Below are 24,874 nucleotides of genomic sequence, written 5' to 3'. Positions count from 1 at the left end.
AACAATTCCAGCTAACTTCTCTTGTTGCTAGCAGTGTTGTTTTTGATATTGTGATGTGTACATATCTCAATCCATGTCTGGAATCAGCAGTGTGGGAATATTTCAGCAAGTCTACTCTTCCCACATGTAGTGCTCTTGCTGGAGGTCTCAGGCTCTGAAACACTGAGCACCCAGCATCCTCTGGAAATCAGCCCAGAAAACTTCACTCTGGCCTGGGTAAGAGCACAAGACCTGTCTCCCACACACACACACACACACACACACACACACACACACACACACACACACACACACACACACACACACACACACACACACACACACATTCACAATCTCCAGCTCCATACCAAATATGGGCTGTGTGTACACACATAGCCTCTAAATATAGCCTGATAAACACATACTGTGTAATTTCAATAGTATAAATGGTCTTTGTGCTTCTAATCATGTTGTTGTATATGTGATTGGCATGTCTGGGAAATGCAGAGCTGTGTTTGGTATACAGAGGGAAGAAGAAACTTCCTGCTGTGCTCTAACCTTCTAATCTTAAATGATGTGGTTGTCTTCCTAAAGCACTAAGCCATATCCCACAATGAAGCTGATACTCAGAATAAAAATATTTAAAAATAACTTGTGGTGCATCCAAGTGTATTTAACAATTATCATAAAGACATATTATAGATCATACTGATTGGATTCGAAAAGGTAAACCCCTTCCTATATATCTGCATATACATTTTGTTAAACCTTACAGCTAGAGGGTTCATCAGACTGTCAATACAGGTCCTGCTCTCTGAGTAATGGGGCCGAAGGGTTTGAATAGTCTGCCTCTCTGCAATCTCTCTGGGTCAGAGTTGACATTACAGATTAATGACTGTTTTAATGGCTGTGCCAAGAACTTGATATCACTGCAACACTGAAAATTGCATTCATAGCATATCTGCAGCGACAGTTTAATTGGCTCTGCCTATGTCCAAAGTCTTCTCAGCAGCTAACATTAATAACGCACATAATAAATGAAGCTGGATATGTTAATTTTTCAGATGAGTTGCTTGAATGGTGAAGCACAGGGTCAAATGGAGATGTGGGAACTTGAGGTCTACTATTTCCGTCAGTTAGACAAAGAGGTGGTCCATGCAGACCATTATTTTTCTCCTCTATCAACAAATTATTCAGACTGTCTCCATGAATGAGTAATATTCTTTAGTAAACATAAATTCACTGTCTCCTCTCCAGCTAATAGTGCTGAACCAAAGTGGTGCAATGACATACTGTAAATATGTGTGAGAGACTAGATAATTGAGTTCATCACTTAAATTCCGTTTTCATCCACTTTGGTAAATGTTTTGAAAGAAAGAAAGAAAGAAAAAAGAAAGAAAAAAGAAAGAAAGAAAGAAAGAAAGAAAGAAAGAAAGAAAGAAAGAAAGAAAGAAAGAAAGAAAAAGAATATGGGATTCAGTATAGCACTCAAGATAACAGAAAAACCATGTTTCTTACCTAGAGGGCTAGCAGATTGTTTATCGCCATTTTAATTAACATCCCACATTCAATTAAAAATATTCATTTACCAAAATCTTTCCTCATGATTAATTTAGCCCGAGTGTACCGTTATCATGGCACCATCTGCTTTTTGTGCATTTTCTTTCTGCCCCTTTCTGTCCATATCCCCCACCCCCATCACATACACACACAGAGCCCTCGATATACCATCCATGAAATGGCTTCCTACTTCAATATGAAAAAGATTTTGTTCTGGGACAAAGCAAGGCTTTGTGGGAGGTGTATAAAAAGAGGAAGGGAGAAAGATTTAGCCTGAAGTGACCTCCGGAGATGACATGGAAAAAAAGGAAACCACAGCAGAAAAAAGGCCTAAAACAAAGAGGACTTGTGTCTGTTGTGAAATGTGTAATTACATCCTTTGAGTACTAATGTTACAGACACCTTGGCTCTGTTGCTTCAGTGTAGCATAACATGGTGTCATTGGCTGTTGGTGATGTTTTTAAAAGCTCATCTCTCTATCTTACACATACACACACACACACAAACTCCCACATATGTACACACCCTGCAGACACACCTCTTTCTCACTGATTTAAGAGAAAATAGTCCTGCTCTGTCTCTCAGTTCTCTTGCTCTCAGTGCCATGCAGGGACAGTTACCTCTACTGGACATAATGCATGGGCAAACTAGTCATCTAGTAGACTAAAGAGGCAATTATGTTGAATCATCAGAGCCTCTGTTTAGCCACAATCATGAACCACCAATAAACCATACCTTTTTTATGTTTTGCACTTGTATACCACTCCTTCAGCAGCGTATGTGAAATATACAACATGAAAGTGTGTTTAAACAAAAGTGTATCTAATGTGCGCCTTCTTGCCTCTTATTTCAAACCAGCCTTATAGGCATTATTCATACTGTCTGCAGAAAAGCATTACATTATATAAACACATTGTATCTGTGTATTTTAGTTCTTTTATATGTATCTGAGTGTTTGGAGCTACCATATGTGTGTGACTAACATGCATATGTGTGACTAAGAGATTTCCAGGCTACTGTCTGTGAGCCTGTCTGGACTTTGCCTGCTTACTTCACTGGTTAAAAATGTCATAGTTGAAAGCCGTGTTTTTCTTGTTGCCATGTTTTTCTTGTTTCAGTTGGTGGATTCTTGTGAAATCTTTATTTCACTAACCCAGTCATAAAGGGCTTGGCCACTGTAATGGTGCAGCATGAGACGACTTGCTCAGATCCATATCTTATGTTTATGGGTTTTGCTTTACATTCTGTGTAGATGGCTGTGAGACCTAAATAAAGTATGTGTGTAAGTACAATGAAAGTCTGTCAAAAAATGGAATGAAGTACTTTTGAAAATGTGTCACAGGGGCATTGTGATCCTTGGTAATGCACAAATTGATTACAGGAGAAAGGACAAGAAGGTGGGGAGGAGGGAGTTTAGGAAATGGAGGGCATATGGTTAGGACTTGAATGGCAGCCTGTAAACCTATAAGATATACAGAAGACAGGATGCTGGTGAGTAGGGAAGAGGTTGAATTTGGAATTTTTACCATTTTCCCTGAGGGTGCTTTTAGCCCAGGAGATCCCAGATGGAGTAGTATATAAACGAGTGAGTGACAGTCTAAAAATGGAGGAAAAGTCTGGTCCAGCTGTGATTACCTCATTGTTACCACAGGTGTGCAACATTGCTGTGCTTTTAGTCAGTGAACTTTCCTTTCCACTACTTTACTTTACAGTCAACTCTATAGATACAGATACTTTAAAATTGTAAACAATAATCAAGAAACAGACAAACTCATTATGTTGCCAACACATGAAAAATCACATAGTTTTGCTCTTCAGAACATTTTACCCTCACAATACATAGATACTTCCCAAACAAAGTTTGCTTGCTGCACCTATAACACCTACAGTTCTGTATATACTGAATTTCAAAACATTACAGTCATGTTTCTTTTTCTGTGGTTTAGATTATTGTAGTGTCCAACCAATTTAATCTATTAATAAAAGAATGAAAATAAAATAAAAAGTTATTTGATCTGTAAGTTGCACAAAATGGATATGTGATTTTTTAGTTAATGCTATTTGTAACCTACAATGACTTGCATATATGTATATATATATATATATATATATATATATATATATATATATATATATATATATATATATATATATATATATATATTTTTTTTTTTTTTGAGCTAACATTCTGTGGCCTGTAGAGCCCAGGTTTACAGGCCATGGATGATAAATTGGTATGTCAGTACTATAGGTTTGTTTTTGTTGCACATGGCTCTATACCCTATTCACTCTTACCCCTGTATACAAAAATGCAAAGACACGAATGTATGCCCATATATGCAAACACACCTATAATCTCAATGAGGTGTTATATTGGTTGAGACATTAATGGTGTTATGCGATTAGAGATCCTACTGGTGCGAGCCAGTCTTCTTTTTTTGCAAAGAAATTCCCACGGACTGAGTGTGATTTATACATTTTTTCCTATTTATTTTCTGGAAAGATACATATAAGGAGGTAAACCATATTCACCAAAACGTTTCACACTATCAAATGTGAAATCTGCAGAATATAAACAATTATTTAATGCTATCTGTCCATCTGTCTTGGTCAAATCCATCTTCTGTCTCTCTCCCTTTTTATACTCACTGCTATTATTTAACAATTTCTTTAAGCTTAAAAATGTTACGCTTCCTCCATTCAGGATCTTCAATATCTTCACTGTTTAATGAAAAATATGCAGTTTCATGCAATGTCAGATTTGGGCTTGCTCATGTGTGGAATGATTTGTGAGAAGGTGAGCTATAGGGGACAGAACCTTGGGTCAAGCTTGGGTTCCATGAACTTGCTATCCATCATCTCGCATTATTATGCATTGTCTTTGGTCATGTGACCCTAAATAAATACTGTTGATTAATGGCTTTTATCGGCATGATGACCTCAGGGGAAAGAGAAGGGTAATTGTAGAAACAGGATAAAAAGGCAGCGATGCTAAACAATGTTTGTCTAACCTTGTATACATTTATATCACACTGAAATAGTAGCTTTAGGCACACTGGTACACTTTTCTGTCACTCTAGTGGGCAATAAGGCATTATATTGCTAATGCAGTACTTTACAAATCTGTACATTCCCAATAAATAAGTACTTTGACCACCTCTTTCAACCAGCCTCCTAGAAACAAACTTTGTGTGCTTGTGTGTTTATTAGCTGATCTTTCACTCCTCTTGCTCATTGACACACAGTCACTCCTACTCAGGCTCACTGACATGTAGCACTTACATCCTTATTAAAGTTAATATCAAGAAAGTTGGAAAAAAAAAACTCTCCTCAAATCAACTAAATGCGTCAAGTTCTGCATTTGTCATTTCCTCGTTGATCGGATTGGGATTATGTAGGATGGTGAGAAGTGAGAAGAGGAAGAGGAGAGGAGGATAAGAGTGGGATGAACAGGAAGGCATAGAGAAACGCTTCCGCTAATGAGTAAGAAATGTTCAGCCTGTTCCAAAAGCCTCCTTGTGCTTGTTTATGAAACATGGTGGATGTACAGATACTGCTCAGATAAGACCATGCAATAGCACAGCACATTAAGTCAACAATGTATTTTTTTTAGATTTTTGAAAGTCAAAACAATTTTACTAGGTTTAAGATTAATGTATAAGTTTATAATAATGCTTAGTTATTATAAGTGAGGGTGATGAAACAGATGTTTTCTCTGTAGTTAGGGTATGTGTTTAGAAGCTTCACAGTATTCCCGGCTTTATATCAGGGGTCATAAATCAGGGTCTCTAAAAGGAGTACTCATTTTGTAGAATCTGTTGGTGTGTATTGCACTTTTCAGTCCAAGCGTCTATGACTGACTGGGATGCAGACTGTCTAGTGATGTATATGATAAGGTAATCCTCAAGCAGTCATGTCTATGTGCTCATCAGACAATAAAATAAGACAGATCAGTTTAAAGATGGGGATCAGCGGGAAGTGCTAAAAACACCAGAGGTTACAGGCCAGAGGCAGGAAAGGCTCAGGAATGGCAATACAGATTTAAAACAACTTATATTAATTCTCCAGCTAGGAAATGTAGGCGGAGCAGCAGGTGAGTCCTGGACTGGCTGCTTTGGCAAGTCTGTGTATATAAGGACTATCAGCAGCTGTAGGTGTGGTGTTTTATATTTCTTCAGCAATTTAAATGAGCTCTAATAGAATTCATCATGGCTATACCATTGATTAATTTCATTGCTTCTCTGGAGCCACATGCCCGGGTAATGGGGACATGCATATTGATGTCAGTGGTCGAATATTTGATGAGGTGAGGAGGGGACCGAATGCTCTTGGAGCAATATAATTGAATGAAATTCATATTTCACCATGGTGAATTGGGCATGTTGGTGTTTTCTCCATAACTCATGGGAGTTAAAGCTCTGATGAGGTGCAAAAACAAAACAGTGGGAATGGTTCCCAAGGGTGTCTGGGGTATTCTTAAGCCAAGGAAAATATATTCACATAGATTAGATTATTTGTAACGTTCTAAGTATAAGGGAATTTCACTGACAGAAAATTTTCAGATTTGCCTTGGACCTATTTTACCTACTTTAAGTACCTACTTTATAATGCTGAAGGTTTCTGACATCTGGCTGGTTTGTTAAGTTTTAATTACTAATAATACAATTGTAGATATGAGATACTACTGTATGAGCATTGTACAGTTTATCATTTTGGGTCATTAAAATGAAATTAAATTAGCATAGTAAACAAATTATCAAAGAAATGATCAAACGCACTTAAATACATTTTTATACAATATAGAAGTTTTAAAAAAACTTTTTGATAGATATTTTTATGGCATAATTTATCCTTTTGCTCAGTTTACATCAAAGTATGGCATTACTTTCCAATAATATCATGTAAATAACATAAATACATAAGACAACTGTTGTTTAGAAACCTATTTACCAACCCAGACACTCTTTCTTTATCAGGATCAGCTGAACTACGAAGGTGAATTAACCTATAATTAACCTCTTTCATTCCAGACAGAGAGAGAGTGAGAGAGAAAGACTTTAGTAGTTGACACTTTCAGATTAATCTAGATAGGGTGAGAATCTAAATTGAAGTATTCAATGGTGTAATTACTGATGTATTGGCTAAAAGCTGGAGTGTGCCATCATGTCCAATACAAGTCAAATCATAGACAGCCTCTTTGATTGTATTCTATGGCGTTGCTCTGGTTTATTCCAGACATAATCAGTGCAGTCAATAAGCCATTGGAAGGACACTGCTGAAACCTTGCAGGCCCCAAAGATGATGTAAAAGATATCACTTACTGTAAGGTGCAAGGCTGTTAAATGCATTTATCGATGAAGGAGATTACAAGTGCAGTAACATTTAGCTGGATTGCTGTGAAAGGCCTAGAAGAAATTGAGACAATATTAAACTGTAATAGAATGTTGATGATAACACGAGACAGATTACATGATCTACACTATAGGGTGAATATATGTATTGACATGTACATAAAAAAGCTGTGATTGCTTTTTGCTTTAATATTAATTGGTATTGCAGATGCTTTATAAAAGCATGTATTTATTTAAAGAATGAAAAGACAGATATGAACTTTTATGCATTAATTCCACATAAATGGCCTTCTCTGTCTACTAATCAATATTAATATTTATTTTATTACACCTGATAAAACTATGTGATGTACAAAAACAATAAAGAAATTGCATGAAATAAAAGTAAAAATGATATGCTGCGAATCTGAGCTTGACACTGTGGATACACAGATGTGTTTATGGTCTGAGGAGTCTGATTTGGTCTGAGGAGTAGGAAGGCTGAGAATGAAGCACAAGTGTGTCATTGTTCATTTAGAATGAAGGAGATTGTGGTAGCATAACACTTAAAAGGGTAAAGCTGATCCCTATGAATAAACACACAAACACATTTGAGCTTATCTTGTCAGATTGAATATTCTAATCTTCTTCACAAGAGATTATGTGGTTAGCACTTGTGGTATTTGGTAACAGAACAAAACAGGGAGGCAGGGAGGCCTTGTAGCTCAAGGTCATAACCTTAATAACATATTCATAAAAGATACACCCTTATAAACACAGACTGAATTTTGACCTAAACACATAGCTTCTTATACAATGTTTGATACTTGCATTAGAATAGACTACAGTATATAAAGCACACACATTTACCAGAATACTATTCACAAGGATACGTTTTATTTTTATACAATTTATTCATAAATTTATAAATATATTACCAAACAACAGAGTTTCAGGATTCTAGTAGGAATACAGTGATTCCTAGTAGGAATACAGCGATTCCTAGTAGGAATACAGCGATTCCTAGTAGAAATACAGCGATTCCTAATAGGAATACAGCGATTCCTAGTAGGAATACAGCGATTCCTAGTAGGAATACAGCAATATTATTTACAACCATTTAATATGCAACACTCAGTGGTTCATGTCATATTAAAGTTTAAAGGAAAAGGAGTCAAAAATGGCAGGAACCTGGTTAAAAGAAAGTCATGAAATCAAAAAGATGACTTAATTACCGTTACACCTTTAGTTGAATTATACATGTGGTGCATCCATTTCACAAAAGCCTCTTTTACAATCATATAAATAAGAATTTGATTGTTATTTAATGAAGTCTTTATTATTGGAGCACTGTATCCATCTTTCAATGAATAACCAACAAAGAAGAGGAGGACGAGCAGATGGGCCGTATGGTGCGTGTCTGAGTGTGCTTGCATTTAACAACATGTTTCACAGTTGAAAGAATCGTGCATTTGACTGCAATTTTATGGTGGACTGATTTGCATGGTGGAGTGGTGTGGTTTAAGAGCAAACACAACACATGACCACTCTTAAGCTGTCCTAGAAAGAGAGAGGGTAGGGTTGACATTGTGCTTCTGATAATAAGCTGTTGGGGAAGTACTTTTACTCTACTATCCCTAATTACTTTACTATGTAGATAAACTTTACAGACTGTGATCCATGGACCCACCTTGCTATTACATAAAGAGAATGTACAAAACAGGTGACAAGATCACAGGAAATTACATCTACACGGTTTAATAATGATAGTTACGATTTGTTCGAAACAGAATGCATAACAATAAACCATCAGTGTGAAATTCAGATACATTAATAAAGACTCCCTAGGCTCTGTATGACCTGTGTGTAAACTGGGCAGCTGGCCGCCGAATCTGTCCGGCTCAATTGAGTTATTCATGACTGGTGGACAGCAGCAGTACAGAGGGATGTCACTTCATGATTTGATTCCATTTTCCACAACCATACCAGCCAAATCAGTGGTCTGTTGGTTTTATTGACCCATATATAACTGTAGCTTGGTTGACCTTGTGGCTGAAAAGTAGGTGATATGGAGCAATGTACCATTTAGAGAGAGAGAGAGAGAGAGAGAGAGAGGGAGAGAGAGAGAGAGAGAGAGAGAGAGAGAGAGAGAGACAGAGAGAGAGAGAAAGAGAGAGAGAGGGAAAAGGCTGTCTTTTGAGAACAACTGAAATCACACTGGATTTTAAATGTGTAAGTTAATCTCGCACTGAACCAGTCTGTTAAAGGTCTAGACTTTTCTCACTCTGGTAACAAGCCTATATAGCGACCCAGTTATTTTCTCTGTATATACTATATAATGGTAACAACTTATAATAGGTGTTAACTGATAAAATGATTCTTTTAGCAACCATTCCTCTTTAAAGCAATCACATTTTGGGGAGCATTTAAACATTTTTTGTTTATAACTGAATGGGGAATGGTGGATTACTCCTTACTCTTCTTTGCTGATAAAAGATATAAACCTGGTTGTCAATCTTTTTCAACAGTTTATTCAGGTTACTGTGACCTGTGGTGAAACCCTTAAACTACCAGCATGTCTTTACATACTTAATGGTAAAAGTATCTCTATTGCTGGAGGTTTGATTCCCGTCTCCTCCATGTGAGCACATGTTCTTCCCGTGCTCAAAGTACTCTGTTTCCTCCCCCTGTACAAGGTCACGCAGCATCGTAGGCTGATCGCCACATCTATATTGTCCTTAATGTGTGAATGTGTTTGTGTCCCATGCAGGGATAGACTCCAGGTTCCATGTGACCCTGTGCAAAAAAAAAAAACAACACAGAAAATGGATGTATGGATGGAGCTCATATCATACCAGAGAAAAGGCTGAATTAACTGTTAAATAATAAAGCACAGCTGTTCATTGTAAACAGCTGCCATTACTCTTAAGTATAATTTGGCATCTCAGACTCAGAATTTGAATCTATGATGGGTTATTATTAGTTTTTTTGCACATTAATAAGTTCTACATACTGGCTGTTCCCAACAACACATAATTCCTAATTCACTATTACCTTTGGTAACCTAAACCTTAAAATTGCGCATCTGCTTCTTTTCATTATTGAATATATTACTGGACTTATAAATGAAATTGATTCACTGATTAGTGTTTTTTAATAACCTTCTTTACACAAAACATCTACTTCCGTATACACTTTAGGCTTATTTATAGTCTGCGTTACTTACATACCATCCGGAACATTTGTTTCTTTTCTAAGTATAGCGTGTTGGTGTAAAATATGCGCTGCAGTTCCGGTGCATTTACCGCCCGCATAAGCAGCAGTACTAAATGTGGACTAAAGGGGCACACTGATTTGATGCTGGTTTATGGTTTGACTGCAGTATCGTCCCTGGTGCCCTCAGTGAAGAGTCAGACGGAAGTCCAAGATTTTGGCTTCATGTGTACACAGCTACATATCCGCAGTCAGTGACCTGAATGTGCCATGTTTCCCATGCGCACTGATCCAGCCCGTGACGCATTCAGAGATCCATCGTCATCCTCATCATCATCCTCCTCCTCCATCTCCTCCAAAAATAACGGACACCTCCTGATGACGAAAGATCATCAGAAGAAACAGGGCTGAGTCTGCATTAGATCAGAGGTTGATAAAAGCATTTTTATAACGTGTAATGGTCAGTGGGCATAGAATCAGGAGCGCTCAGTAAACCTCAGATAGAGACGCTAGAGGCAGTGGAGTAACGCCGCAGCACTTACACACGCAGCTCCGGTTGCGCAACGTCACGACCGCTCGCTTGTTTACAATTTCTCGCTTGAATGATTTCTTATAAACCGGGTGCGTCATGATGATTCCGGCAGGATACGGCGCGACGTGGACCGGAACCGATGCGCTTTTCCTTTGTAATCTACATGTAGGAACGCCCCACAGTGTGGGGACATGAATACGATGTTCTCATCCAAATGATCTTATTCATAAAGTCAATAAAGAAAACACACACGAGCTCAAACCCTCATTTTATACCTGTCAAGATTTGCCATTTTAATACGAATAGACCCACATATCAATCTCCTACATCCTTAACCGGGAAGGAAGTAAACACAAGCATGAAGTATGCAATAAATGACACTTATCATTACATCCATGTGTAAAAAAAAAAGACCTCAAAAAATGTGTAGAAGTAAGTAAAACTGTGAGAAATGTGGAAAAACTGGAATAGTTACTAACAGCCAGATCTGTGTGATCGTACACTTTAGTGCTATAGAAGCATCTGCGCTTTCGGATGCAGCCTTTGGGTTGAAAGAGTTGTGGGCGGAGCTTCTTACTCTAGTGGGCGTGGTCTGGTTGTGGCATGCGATGTGCGTTTTACTATCTTTCAGTCGGTTCGACCAATGAGCCGAATAACCCGATCAGATAGGCGTACACGCCTCTTCCCCTAACGTTGTGCCGCCTCGTATCAGTGCGTGTGTATTTTTTTTTCCCCTCCTGTTTTTTTTTTTTTGTTTTTTTTTTTTTTGTAACCGTAGCTGGATGTGTAGGACGTCATATGTTTTTTTTCCTCCTCTTCACTCCAGCCACTTAGAGATACGGGTTATTTACTGTTTAACAGCTCCGGATACGAGACGCAAAGCTGAGCGCAGCGCAGAGAGAATCAAATCCGAGGAGTCTTTAGAAGTCGGTTCTGGATCCAAGTTGCATCAAAGTGACACTTTTGGATCTACAGCACTGGAAGGATGGCGAGTCCGCCGCCAGCGGTCGGACACTCGCTTTCCAACAACAGTGTTAAAAAGTGTGGCTACCTGAAGAAGCAGAAACACGGACACAAGCGCTTTTTCGTGCTGAAGGCTCAGAGTGAGGGCTTCCCCGCTCGCCTCGAGTACTACGAGAGCGAGAAGAAATGGAGGAACAAGGCGGCTGCTAAGCGGATCATACCACTGGACTCGTGTCTGAACATCAACAAGCGAGCGGATGCCAAGCACAAGCACCTCATCGCACTGTACACCAAGGACGAGTACTTCGCCGTGGCCGCCGACAACGAGCAGGAGCAGGAGAGCTGGTTTGGCGTCCTAACGGATCTGATGAACGAGGGCCGGGCGTGTGAGGGAACGGCGTCTCACTCGGCTTCTTCACTGCTCAGATTCGACGAGGCGAACTACGGCGTGGTGACGCCGCTCACAGCCGCTTACAAGGAGGTTTGGCAAGTGAACCTGAAGTCCAGGGGACTCGGACAGAGCCGGAACCTGACCGGAGTGTACCGGCTGTGCTTGTCGAGCCGCACGATTAGTTTTGTGAAACTGAATACGGACGTGGCGTCTGTGATTCTGCAGCTAATGAACATCCGGCGCTGCGGCCACTCGGACAGCTTTTTCTTCATTGAGGTGGGCAGGTCAGCCGCCACGGGCCCCGGTGAACTGTGGATGCAAGCAGACGACTCGGTGGTGGCGCAAAACATCCACGAGACGATACTGGAAGCTATGAAGGCTATGAAGGAACTGATGTGCGAGTTCCGGCCACGCAGCAAAAGCCAGTCATCGGGCACGAATCCAATTTCTGTGCCCGCGAGGCGGCATTTGAATCACTTACCGCCGAGTCAAACGGGACTGCCGCGGCGTTCGCGAACAGACAGCGTGGCCGCTTTGTCGCCCGGAGCCAAATTCACGTCATGCCGAATGCGTGCGGCGAGCGAGGGAGACGGCACGACGACGCGGCCGGTGTCTCTGTCAGTAGCGGGAAGTCCCGTCAGCCCCGGAGTAAACCGGACACATCTGAGCCGATCCAACACGGTGGCAGCCCGCCCTTGTAGGACGTTTGAAACCTCGTCTCTTCAGCACAGTAAGTCAATGTGCATGCCCGTGTCTCATTCCCCTCCATCAGTTGATGCCAGTCCTGTTAGTCTGCCCTCGAATGGTGGTGCCCGGCCAGCCAGCTGTACAGCCTCCATCGCAGGCTCACCCAGTGACGCCGGCTTCATCTCCTGCGATGAGTGCGGTTCCAGTCCAGGAGATGCACCACACACGTTACCGTCACACCGCAGCTCCACGCCAGAGTCTTTTGCTGAGACACCTCCCTCACGGGATGGCAGTGACTTGTATGGTTACATGATCATGGACAAGCTCGGTGTTTTTGCACATAGCCACGGGAGACTTACCCGCATGGTGGAGGAGGGTGTCAAGGACTTGGAGAAATCCTACAGAAAGCGGACGTACTCTCTCACTATGCCTCACCAGAAAAGAGTACAATCACAGGTGTCTTCTGCCTCGCTGGACGAGTACACACTCATGAGGGCCACTTTCAAAAATGCTGGGCATTCAGGACGCAGTTCGCACACTGCATCCCCTAAAGTAGCATACCCTGAGGATTATGGTGATATTGCAATTGGATTCTTACAAAAAAGCTCCAGTAGTAACCTAGGCGATGATGGCTACATGCCAATGACACCTGGTGTGGCAACAGTGGGTAGTAAGATTGAAAACTACATGCCCATGAGCCCCATGTGTGTCTCCGCCCCTAAGCAGATTATCAACCCTAGGACACACCCCCTCACTGTGGCTAACAGCTACAGGACCAACTCACCCTGCAGCTGCTCTCTGGATGACAGTGGCTACATGAGGATGCTAAGTAGCTCTAAACTCTCTATGGACAGCTCAGACGGGAAACTAGCCAACACCGAGTACCTCAACATGTCTCCTGTAGACCCGTGCGTCTCCGACACCCCCCCAGATTACTACCCCACTACTGTGGGTGGCATAGAACAGCACCCTTCTCTCAGACAACCTTTCTCTCACAGCTCTCTGCCGTGCTGCTACAAACCCCAGCAGAAAATAGATAATGGTGACAGTGATCAATATGTCCTCATGAGCCTACAAAACTGGAAGATTGTTGAGGAGCCAGAGAAGGCAGCTCCCAAAATAAATCCCTCTTCTCTGAAGCAAAGCAGAGCTGACAACATGCTCCACAGGTCCAGGATCAGCAGACCTACACGTCTGCCTCTGGATTTGGTTCGTACGCTACCTAGCATGAATGAGCACCCTTTGCCCTCTGAGCCCAAAAGCCCTGGTGAGTACATCAACATAGATTTCAGCCATGCTACACAGAGGTACTCCCCACCCTCCACAGAGAGCCCTGTGTCGTCCGTCGGCTCCTCCAGTGAGCAGAGAAGTTCCCTTCTTTCAGACTACATGAACATTAATTTAAGTTCAGAGACACAGAAGTCTGGAGATGCTGCTCCGTTCAGCCCCCTAGATGCCATGCCAGAGCTGTCAGTCTGCCCCGCCCCAAGTGAAGAGGAGGGAGAAGTAAACAGTTACAACCTCACATCACAGGTGGCACCTTCATGCCAGGCTGGCATGGAGAAAGATGAGTACACTGAAATGACATTCTGTGTGTCTGCTTCTCCTCCTCAGCCTTTATCTCAGACCACTAACTGTACCAAACCTGCCAGCCCATCATCCTGCGCACGGAGGTTAAATTTGAGCGACTCCCTGGGGGTGCGAACGGTTGAGTCATTCCTCCTGGGTGGCACCGACACTCACCAGGTAGACCCAGACCGCGGTGCCAAGGTGATACGTGCGGACCCCCAAGGACGAAGACGGCACAGCTCGGAAACCTTCTCCTCCACCACCACCGTCACACCCGTTTTCCCCTCCTTCGCACATGATGCAAGGCGGCATGGCTCAGCCTCCGTGGAAAATGTCTCTGCGCTGGCGAGGAACAGCGACGGCTCAGAAGAGGAGTACGGCAGTCCCATGTGCAGAGAAACATCAGCGGGCTTTCAAAACGGACTTAACTACATCGCCTTAAACCTTATGGATGAGGGGCTGGCCAGTTGCGATGCTCTGGTTAGATTCAAAGCTGCCAGCTGCTGCAAAGGGAGCCTGAGTGCAATACATGCCAGTCTTTATGGATTTAAGGACACAGCAACAGCAGTGAAAGGTAAGCTGTGTAAGTCATCTTCTAATGTTTGGCTTGTTTTGCATGTTGAGCAAGCCATAGCTTTATATTTGATCATTTCAGGTGTTTTTTTTTTCCATAAGCGAAATAATACGTTGATTCATACGGCAACAAGGAAGGAAGGAAAAAGAGATATGGGTTACTTGAGTGTCAGTGTTTTCATTCAAAAATAGTTTAGTGACTGTTGTGCATTCTTTAGTGTTAATCTGTCACGCTTTTGAGAGATTGCTTCCTCAATGCATTTCCTATTGCTTGGATATACAGAAGACTATCCCAAGTCTTGCATTTAGCCAGCATTAGATAATGTCTGAATGACTTAATGATGCAATAAATTAAATATATGGTCTGATATTTAGAAGGGTTATTCCAAGTAGCATACAGTGACGTATTTCTCTGATTGTTGTCGATGTTTGTTTGTGTTAAACTAATACTGGACATTTTTATTGCTCTCCTATTAGAAAACAGGAAATGTATGATGCTTGTGTCTTGCTGTTGTGTTATGAAGTTGATTGCAGACCTTTCATGTCTTCTCCATGCAGCAGTGATCGCTGAAACAGGTTTGCATCGGTGGGAGTGCTAAACTTACTGAACGTGACTTTGAACGTGTGGCGCAGTTTTTAATCCTGATATTAAATATGAGGATGAAGGGTGACCTGATTTGGTGCTACAATAAGATTTTATGCCAGTGTAGCCTCCATGCTCATGCTTTTCAAGTGGTTATTCATATTCCCCAAATTTGGGCATATAGTCTCTTGCATTCTTTCTCATTCCCTGTGTGTGTGTGTGTGTGAGAGAGAGCGAGAGAGAGAGCGAGAGAGAGAGCGAGAGAGAGAGCGAAAGAGAGAGAGCGAGAGAGAGCGAGAGAGAGAGAGAGAGAGCAAACTGTGTATCTACATATCTGCCAGTTTTGACCTTGTAGGGATATCAGTCCTGTTCCTACAAAGAAAAGTGCTTTTCTACAAAAAAACTGCAGTTTTTGTTTACAAGAGACAAAAGGTTTATTTCTGTTACTTAACGTAAAGTCAGGATTACAGTAGATTAAGGTGTAGGCATAACATCAATTAAATAAATTAATAATATAATAACAATTGTGTGTGTGTGTGTGAGAGAGAGAGAATGGCAGAGATGCTGTTTATCAGTTGTCAGGTGCCAGGTTTCAGAGTAGGAATGCAGTCTGTTCAGAGCTCTATCTCGGAGACAGGAATGTCTACTGGTAATTAAGAACCAAAACAACTTTCACAGAACAAGCTGAACTTTTATTTTAATGCTCAAAGAGATTATTAGGTTTGTATGCCTGGCAGCCAGACAAATTTCCAATCCTAGACAAACAATGCTCTGTTTACATAGCATAGGTGCTTAAATGTGAATAGAGGTATTTTCTTCTCTACAGTATTTTGTGTGTGTGTGTGTGAAAGAGAGAGAGAGAGAGAGAGAGAGAGAGAGAGAGAGACTGCCTACATGGGGTACATGTCTGCAGGGAGACAAGGTTGTGGCGAGTCATTGAAACAATCCACTTAAGCCAGAATGCAGTGAAGCCTCCAGTGAATGGCTGCTTTAAGAAACTGACCTCTCATGTAAACAACGCGCACACACACTTACACAATAACACTTCTGGAATGGATCAAAGGCCCAGACAGGGCAGCTCTAGTGTGTTGTGTGTATGTGGGTGTGGAAGTCTTTGTTGTTGGGAGCGTGTGTGGGTGGATTTTGTTAGAGCCGAGTTTCGGGGGAAGAGCAGGTGTACCTGTAGTTGTGTGTTTATTACAGAAAAGTGAGCTGATCTGAAAGATGTAGTTGTTGGCCAAGGAACTTCTGGAACAGTGGGTGGAGAAAAAAAAAGACAATACACATATGCTAATGATTATCTGGCTGCCTCTGATTGGTCAGCATCAGTATTCTGCAAAAAAACAACAACAAAAGACCAGCTGAAGTGAAAGAACACAGCGCTGTTCTCTTTCTGGCAGAGCCTGATGTGCTGTAGATACGAGTCCAATCAGCACTCTCCACTGAGCAGTGATGAGAGGAGTCTTTTTACTAATGCCAAAGACACTGTGTGGGGAACCCTGCACTCTCATTAATACACACACACACACACACACACACATTTACTATCTTTGTGAGGACCTTAATTTGGCATAATGATTACTGTAGGTAATTTATTCTCTGTCTGCATCTCAGTTGAATCCTAACCTTAACCTCAGTAACCTCCCTTTTATTTATTTATTTATTTATTTATTTATTTATTTACTTACTTACTTACTTACTTACTTACTTGTTTATTTATTTATTTAATTCATTCATTCATTTTTTGTAATAATAGTTGCAGTTATTGTACCAAAAGGGTTTTTTAAGGACCAGGGAAATATCACTCCTTTTGAAATAAAAAAAAATAATAATTTCCTCAATATCCAGAACACTATACACACACACACACTGCAAACAATTCATGTGGTCTAAGTTTTGTGTTGAAATATGTTTAAACATACCCACAATACACTGACCACAAAACACATTTACACAAACTTATTACTCAGATTTATTAAGCAGGTTTATGAGAGGAGGCCTAACTGTATTTACGACACGATTGTTTTATTAGTTTCCTTCAGCCGCTCTGGGCCTGAACGGGCCATTCACGTGCACATGCTCAGTGGAAATTAGTTGCACAACAAACGCCTTTCCCATGACCTCAACCTGCATATAGAGAGCGTGAAGTATTCGCAGCATTGCTTAGGAGATTAAAATGTTCACCGACGTTTCGGGGCTCACGTATAGAAGAAATGCATGAGCAATTGCTCTAATTATACCCTCTTGGTAATTGAATCCCATCAGATATTACAGAAATGGCTGGTCTGTGTGATGGTGAACGGGACCTCCCTCCTGTCTGATTAAAAAATTGCATAATGGGGTCACAGTTTTGTGAATACTCACTGAGCCTTATTAAAGGTTTAGTGCTAGGTTTTTGCAGAGAAGTCTTCTTCATGAGGGGTGTGTGTGTGTGTGTGTGGGGTGTGGTGTGTGTTTGGGGTGGGGTGGGGTGGGATGGGGTGGGGTTATTATGGGGGGGGAGCAGATGGCGGGGGCCAGGGTCATGCACCTGTCATTCCGAGCAGTGCTCAGTGGTTATCAAGCCCAAACACAGACACTAACAATACACTAATCACTACAGACCATCTGCTACCTCATACGAGAGAGAGAGAGAGAGAGAGAGAGAGAGAGAGAGAGATTAAGCGTTTACTTTCTAAGAAACTGTTCCTTAGTGCTGTACACACCTTTTTCAGTGTTTACCCATCCTCTGCTCTGTATATTCTCTTTCTTGCAATTCTTCTCCCTGCTTCAGCATTTATTGTGTCGGTGTTGTGTTTATCACTTCATCGCTGCTTACTTTGTGTATCCGCCACATAGTCCACCTCCTCCATTCTCCTCCCTGCCTTCTCGCTTCACTTTCTTCCTGTCCTCCCTTCATCCCTCCCCTCAGCCAGCTTGTTATTGTTTTGGTAATTAGCTATAGCTACACTGATGGGGTGTGTGTGTGTGTGTGTGTGTGTGTGTGTGTGTGTGTGTGTGTTTGTATGTGTGTGTGTTTGTATGTGTGTGTGTGTGTGTTTGTGTGTGTATGTGTGTAAGAGAGAGAAAGAGAGAGAGCTCTTTTAAGACTAAACTAGGCCGGGATGTTCAGCTAAAACCTTACTTTCTTTCAGTAGCATTGATAAGTTGGATTATGCACACATTGTCAAGCAGCTTTGTGTAGTGTCCAAGTAAATGAATGTAAGTGCAATAAACACACACACACACACACACACACACACACACCACTGTGTGATATTCCCTTGTAGCTAAGAAATGATCAGGTCATTCCTGTGGAATAGCACAGAGTCTCCACATTTCTCCCTCTTCTGCTTCTCTTCTTTCTTCTTCATCTGCTTCTCCTTCTCCTCCTCCTCCTCCTTCTTCTGCCTAGCCCACCCACCCCCCCACCAGCATCATTTGCCTTTGTGTCTGTGCGCATTAAAAGAACATACATTGTAAGTCTTCTCTCAGCATGATTAGCTGTGTGACTCTTTAAAGTGGTGTCCCACAAAGCTTGTACTAATTCCTGACAGAGACTTTATCATGAGGGAGACATTTCATGCTCTGTATTTACGCGCGTGTGGTTTAAGCACGTGAGTCCAACAGCAGTCAGGAAAATGACATTTCCACTGGCTAAACGAGCAGCACGTGCTGGTGCGGTCGAAGGAGTCTTTACTGGTCGGCTTTACAAGAGGGTGCTGTGCACGTAGTAATTGCCTGCCTTGTGACTCGACTGTGAAATGAACATGTCCATTTTCCTGTTCTAAACTGAGCGCTCTAATTTCCTATGTCCTCCTTGAACTAACGACATCGTTATATTCATTGATAGGGAACACGTCTAAAGGCTCCGTCTACTGTTTTTTTTTGCTCTGCTTTTCTGAGCAGGTTGGTCATGGGGTGGAAAAGCATGTGTGCCAGCTGATCTCAGTCATCATTCCTGAAATGCCTTTTATTTGGATTCAGACAACGCTTCTGAGCTGTAGTGACACAACTAGATTGAAGATTGTGCTTGTTATAGATCGAACATTGTGCTTTTAAGAAGTACACATTACTGGAAACACAGGGCTTGGATTTTTACTTATAAATATCTGCTTGACATATTCATTTAAGATATAACACACATAGCAAACACCTTCAATATTTTACCAAGGTTTTTTATTATTATTATTATTATTATTATTATTATTATTATTATTATTTTAACTTAGGTTAAAATGTGTTCAGTCTTTAATTACTGTCACTTGTATATCGTTGCTTTTCCAATAGTCTGTTACTACCTGAGTGAGAGCCTGGACTTGACTGCACTGAGAGCCTGGACTGAGGCTGCTTTCTGTGCCTCTTACTCAGAATGAGAGAAAGAGGAAGTGTGGGGTGTGAAGCGAGATCCTGCTGAAAGCTCATTCTAACTGCACAGACAGAACCTGTGTATACACACACGTTACACTGGTCACATTTTTTTTACACCCTGCTTCAGTGCAATGTGTTTCATCGTATTGAATAACGGATAACTAAATGAGGAACATGTACAGTATCCTTTAAATAGTCTTAGGCTTACTGTATGTTTGAAGTGTGTGTTTAGGGGAGAGCTGCGGTGCTACTGAGTAATTTTAGCTTGGGTGATATACAAATGAGCTGGTGTGTGTGTGTGTGTGTGTGTGTGAGAGAGTGAATGAGGGCTATTTGGGGGAGGGGCAGAGTCACCGAGTTCACCGGATGGTGACTTCTGGTGGTGTGTGTGTGTGTGTGTGTGTGTGTGTGTGTGTGTGTGTGTGTGTGTGTGAGGAGAGGGGGTGGTCTGAAATGGAGAAGCTTTAGATATGTGCCTGCCTTGTGCTTTCACATGGCTTCCATTGGAAGTGCATTTATGTGTATCCTGAAAATTCACATCAGAAGTGACATTTAAGAAGCACGTGTTGCATAGTATAAGTGATCTTCTGTCTTCAGACACACACTCCTCTCACCCTCTGGCATTCCATGTGTGCTAACAGCAGTTTTATGAATGAAAAGCTGTTGATGCTCTTGTTAGGTTGCAGACAGTAAAACGTGGGTTAGCTGTAATTACAACACAGCTTGCTTAAAAATATGATGAGACAGAGGATACACAGCATGTTGTGTTTTTGTGGTTGTTTTTGTTTATTCTGGATCTGCATTTTGGCTCGTTTAGTTTTGTTGTTCTTGTTAAATGTCACCATAATGGGTGTAATGGGTGTAATGGGTATCAGTGCCTTATGAATATTTTGCACAAGAGGATATAATTTAAAAAGCATAGCATATAGAATCTGAGAAACCATGCAGATTCATGTGTAAAATTGGAGTTTTAAGTTATAACCATTATGTTGGTTAAAATGGAGTAAGACTGACAAGTAAAACCTCTTTAGATTCAATTTTTTAACTTGCTCTTGTATGATATTACACTGTTAAATTGCCTCTCTAACAAAACATGCATTTATGTCTAAAATTGCCAGGCGGCGGTGCTGTGTGGGTGTAGCCGATTTTACCAAGTCACCAACACACAAAAACACATACTTATGCATATGCATCACCTCTCCATATCACTTCCCCTCTTCTGAAGTCCTCTGTCCATTCAGGATATTATAATGAGGCATGTGTGCACTCACTCAACTTGGCTCTGCTACAGCTATCAGCTGCACAGCTTGGAGTAAAGGGCAGGAAGTCAAGAGAGTTAAAAAAAAAAAAAAAAAAAAAACAAGAGAGAGGAAGAGGTTTCGAGTGGTGTGATGGCTTTTAGGTTAGGTTTAGGAGATTGATACTTCTACCCCGTCTTAACTTTTTCCTCATGATCTTACGGCTCACTCCCCCGTTCACTCGTTGCTTTTTCCGCCACTATAGACATAGGACACTCCTGGAATTGCTCGGCTTCCTTTTGCCTAATTAGCTCTGTGAAATTCAAACTGCAGTCCTGGCTCAACCCTCACTCACTCACTCTCTCTCTCTCTCTCTCACACACACACACACACATACACAGAATAACAGACCGGTCACCAACGCTCATAACTCTTGTTCCATGACGTCAGTAGTGTATGTGTAAGGGCTAATGACCGTTTATGAGCAGGACTAAAACAGTGCCATGGTGTTTGTGTCTCTGTGCTATGAGATCAGCCTTTCCCATATCAGAAACCCATCCTCACTCTGGCTCCATATAGTCAACTCTTCATAATGTGTTAAGATGCTGCGTTTGATCTCGGTGTTGTCCTGAGGTAAACATATCAGATCAACGGCATTTACCTGACACTCGCTGTGCCTATATGTAGAACTGGCTCAGGAAGAAATACGTTTTTACTCCTGGCAGCTAGATGGAAACACATTCTAACACAGAATCTCAACAAGATTATTGATGCTACTTTACTTTCTTAGTGGTGTGCCATGTGCAGGTTAGCTAGCAATCGCACAACACACTTCTAGGTGGCATCTTACTATGTGTATCTATACAATACAAGTGAAGCGGTTCAGCTACTAATCACTTCACACAGGAAAAGTTATTAAAAAATATACACATTTTGTAATGAGAACAGGCTCAGTGCATTTACACAGTCCAGAGACATGGTAGCAATTTTTTTTCCTCTGGAGGCAGGTGGGGGAAGAGGGGGATGTGCATTAAATACGCAGTATGTCTTAAAGTGGCAGCACCTCATTTGGCTGTTCTGACATCACTTACCACATTTACAGCAAGCACTTGCAGCAATCCAGCCTTTCATCTGATGTGAGTTTGGTGCCAGAGCTATCTTTTTTCTTTTACAAAAAAAAAAACAAAGACCAAAACAGTTTGAGAGGCAGATCATTACGTAGTAAAATGTTCGAGTTTCCTAACAACCAATGTGAAGATTTCACAAGTACTGCATGTTTTTATTGCTTGTAGCTGCAAGTCTGTAAAAACAGCTTGTATTCTAGAAGGACAGTGAGCCTTTGAGGGGGTTTAAAGATTGGCTGTGTGGCACGAAGGCGAGGCCTGCGTAGGGTCTGTTTGAGCGAATACGTCCTCCACGTTTCGGCGTTACCGTGCTTCTATAATTCATTTATCAAGTTGTCTCTTATTACACATCTCAATGAATTGGAGCGTATATTACGGATTTTAATATATTAATAGATGATGATCTGGGTGACAAACTGCCACTGATAATACAGGAGTGTCCGATTTATTGTTGTGTTGTGTTGTATTCCCGTGTTCAGAGACTTAAGAAAACTCACGCAGCTGCCTGATACTAAATGCAAGTGTCTGTGTTGTCTCAGCACCTGCCACTTTCAGTTGCTTACAGCAAAGGAGAACATGTTCCTTACTTGGTAAAGAAGAGAGGGAGGGACAGAGAGGGGGTTCGAGTGTGTAACTGTTTCACATCTACTTCTCAGATATATCACCAGTGATGCTTTTTGGAAACCATTGCTACTGAAAAAATTCACATGTACATATAAATAATTGGCAATCAACAAACTAGATTAAAATGCTTTTAGTCCATAAAAGGCAGTGAGTAGAAAGCGTAAGCAATGACTTCATTATTAGTATTTGTTTTCAGAAGAAAAAAAAACAAAACAATGATTTATTGCTTGTTAGGTTCTGCTGTTTTTGGCTCATGTGAATGTCTCTGTCTTTGTCTGGACATGGTTATGTTCCTCACATTAATCTGTTTTCCTCTCATCTGCTCTTCTCCCCAGACTAAACAGATCCAGACTCCAATCCTGCTTTGGTTCCTCAGCTCTTCCTCTGGACCAGGAGGTACAAGGAAGAAGGAGGAGAGGCGGCGATGTGGACAGATGGGCCACGCTGCTGCTGCTGCTGCTGCTTCAACTCTCCCCTGATCTTTGACCCCTCAACTTGTATGAATGCCTATCGTCATGGCAACATAAACACTTGACCTGCTCTTTGCCCCTGCGATGTGGTCCTCTATCTCTTTGCTGCTCTGAAAATGACTCAAACTCATGACAAAAAAACAAAGGCTGGACCACACATCTGTCTGTGTGTCACTCCATACTCATTCTCATAAAGAATCTACAGTTCTTCTTCATTTGTAATCTTCTTCTTCTTCTTCTTCTTCTTCTTCTTCTTCTTCTTCTTCTTCTTCTTCTTGTTTATGCTCCACTGGTTTTTGTTTGAGTAATCTGGATGTTAAGAGGCCAGTTCCCCCCATGCAAAAACCTGTGAATTAAACCTGGAGTGTAACATCTGCACATCTCACACAAGTGTGTACACACACACACACGTGCACACGCAAACACACACACACACAAAACATGGCATACTGGCATAACCAGATGTTGCACATGGCACATATTTATTTATTTATATGTGTGCATTAAGAGATGGTATGTGCGTATGAATGTATGTGTGTATGTATGTATGTATGTATATATGTGTGTGTGCATGGATGGTTGCTGCTCCACGGTGGCATTTCGTCTTCATCTTCACCAGTTAACTGAAACAAGTAATCGCTTAAAAAAACCCTACCTCAGATTAAAGCCAGGTTTTGAGTTGCATATGAAAAATATATATATATTAAAAAAAAAAACTATTTATTTTCAGTGCTGAATGTCATAAAAGATGCCAATCCAAAGCCTTACTGACTGTCAAACAGTGTTTTCTTTTGTTATGGACCTACACATATTTACAAAGTATCAAAGACAGACCGCTCGCCATTGAAACCGAATGTCTCTAAGTGCAGTAGAAGTGGCTTTCACCATGGAAAGTGACTTCTGCAATCAAAGATTTCCTCTATTACTGTTTTTCTTCTAAGTATTACACAGATATTTAAAATATATTAATATAATTCTATTTATAAGTACTGGTTGATGGCAGGGGATGCAGCATTATGCTGACTTACACACATACACATACACATATGCAAAGCAGGAATTCATCCAGAAAGAAACATACGCTAATCATACACACTCATGACACACGCAATGTGTGTGAGTGAGTGAGCGAGAGAGAAACAGCACACACACACCGTTTAATCCACCACTGTTGAATGGGTAATGATCCGATAATGATTCCTGCTGCCTAACCCTTATTCACCACTATATATCTTTACTCTTTAATTGCGGCCTTTCCATTGCTTTAGAGCAGGACAGCCTCAAGTATGTGGACAAGCTCCATGTGCTTGCTTCTGGTTGGCTCTGAGTTACACTGGTGAAGCAGTTGGTTAATGGGACAGACACATTTCAGGGACATCTTGGGAGACTTTAAAGCATTGCTGCTGCACGGGGCGCCAGACAGGGACCGTATCTGTACCAGTGCTTTGTCTTGCACTTACAAACCTGTTCGATTGTAACACAAGACAAATTTGAATGTAGAGTATTCTGCAGCTCCCTACAAAGTAAAGTGTAACAAAACAAAACCGGCTCAAAAGTATGACTGTCATTAAACAAATGACCTAAACAAGTGAGATGAAACTGATACACGTGACTTGTTTAAGTATATGAAATATTTGCCTGGAATCTTGTAAATAATGTATATATAATGGTAACGCAACTGATGTGCA

The 24,874-nt window shown here is 41.2% G+C and overlaps 1 protein-coding gene across 2 annotated transcripts; it reads left to right on the top strand.

The window, feature by feature from the left end:
- Positions 1-11,364: 11,364 nt before the first annotated feature.
- On the top strand, positions 11,365-23,953 carry irs2b (insulin receptor substrate 2b). Of its 2 annotated transcripts, none has more exons than XM_060876251.1 (2): positions 11,365-14,807; positions 23,052-23,953. In XM_060876251.1, the coding sequence occupies exons 1-2, from the start codon at positions 11,600-11,602 to the stop codon at positions 23,054-23,056; spliced, it is 3,213 nt and encodes a 1,070-aa protein (XP_060732234.1). In that variant the 5' UTR covers positions 11,365-11,599; the 3' UTR covers positions 23,057-23,953. The 2 variants fall into 2 exon arrangements, with proteins under 2 accessions (XP_060732234.1, XP_060732235.1); XM_060876252.1 differs by having other exon boundaries at positions 11,366-14,798.
- The last annotated feature ends 921 nt before the right edge of the window (positions 23,954-24,874 follow it).

Source organism: Tachysurus vachellii, chromosome 8, assembly GCF_030014155.1.
Source record: "Tachysurus vachellii isolate PV-2020 chromosome 8, HZAU_Pvac_v1, whole genome shotgun sequence".
Classification (NCBI taxonomy): Eukaryota; Metazoa; Chordata; class Actinopteri; order Siluriformes; family Bagridae; genus Tachysurus; species Tachysurus vachellii.
This window is presented reverse-complemented; position numbering and strand designations above follow the sequence as displayed.

Excerpts from the sequence above, each read along its gene's own strand:
- irs2b (XM_060876251.1), top strand. The coding sequence starts at position 11,600 with ATGGCGAGTCCGCCGCCAGCGGTCGGACACTCGCTTTCCAACAACAGT.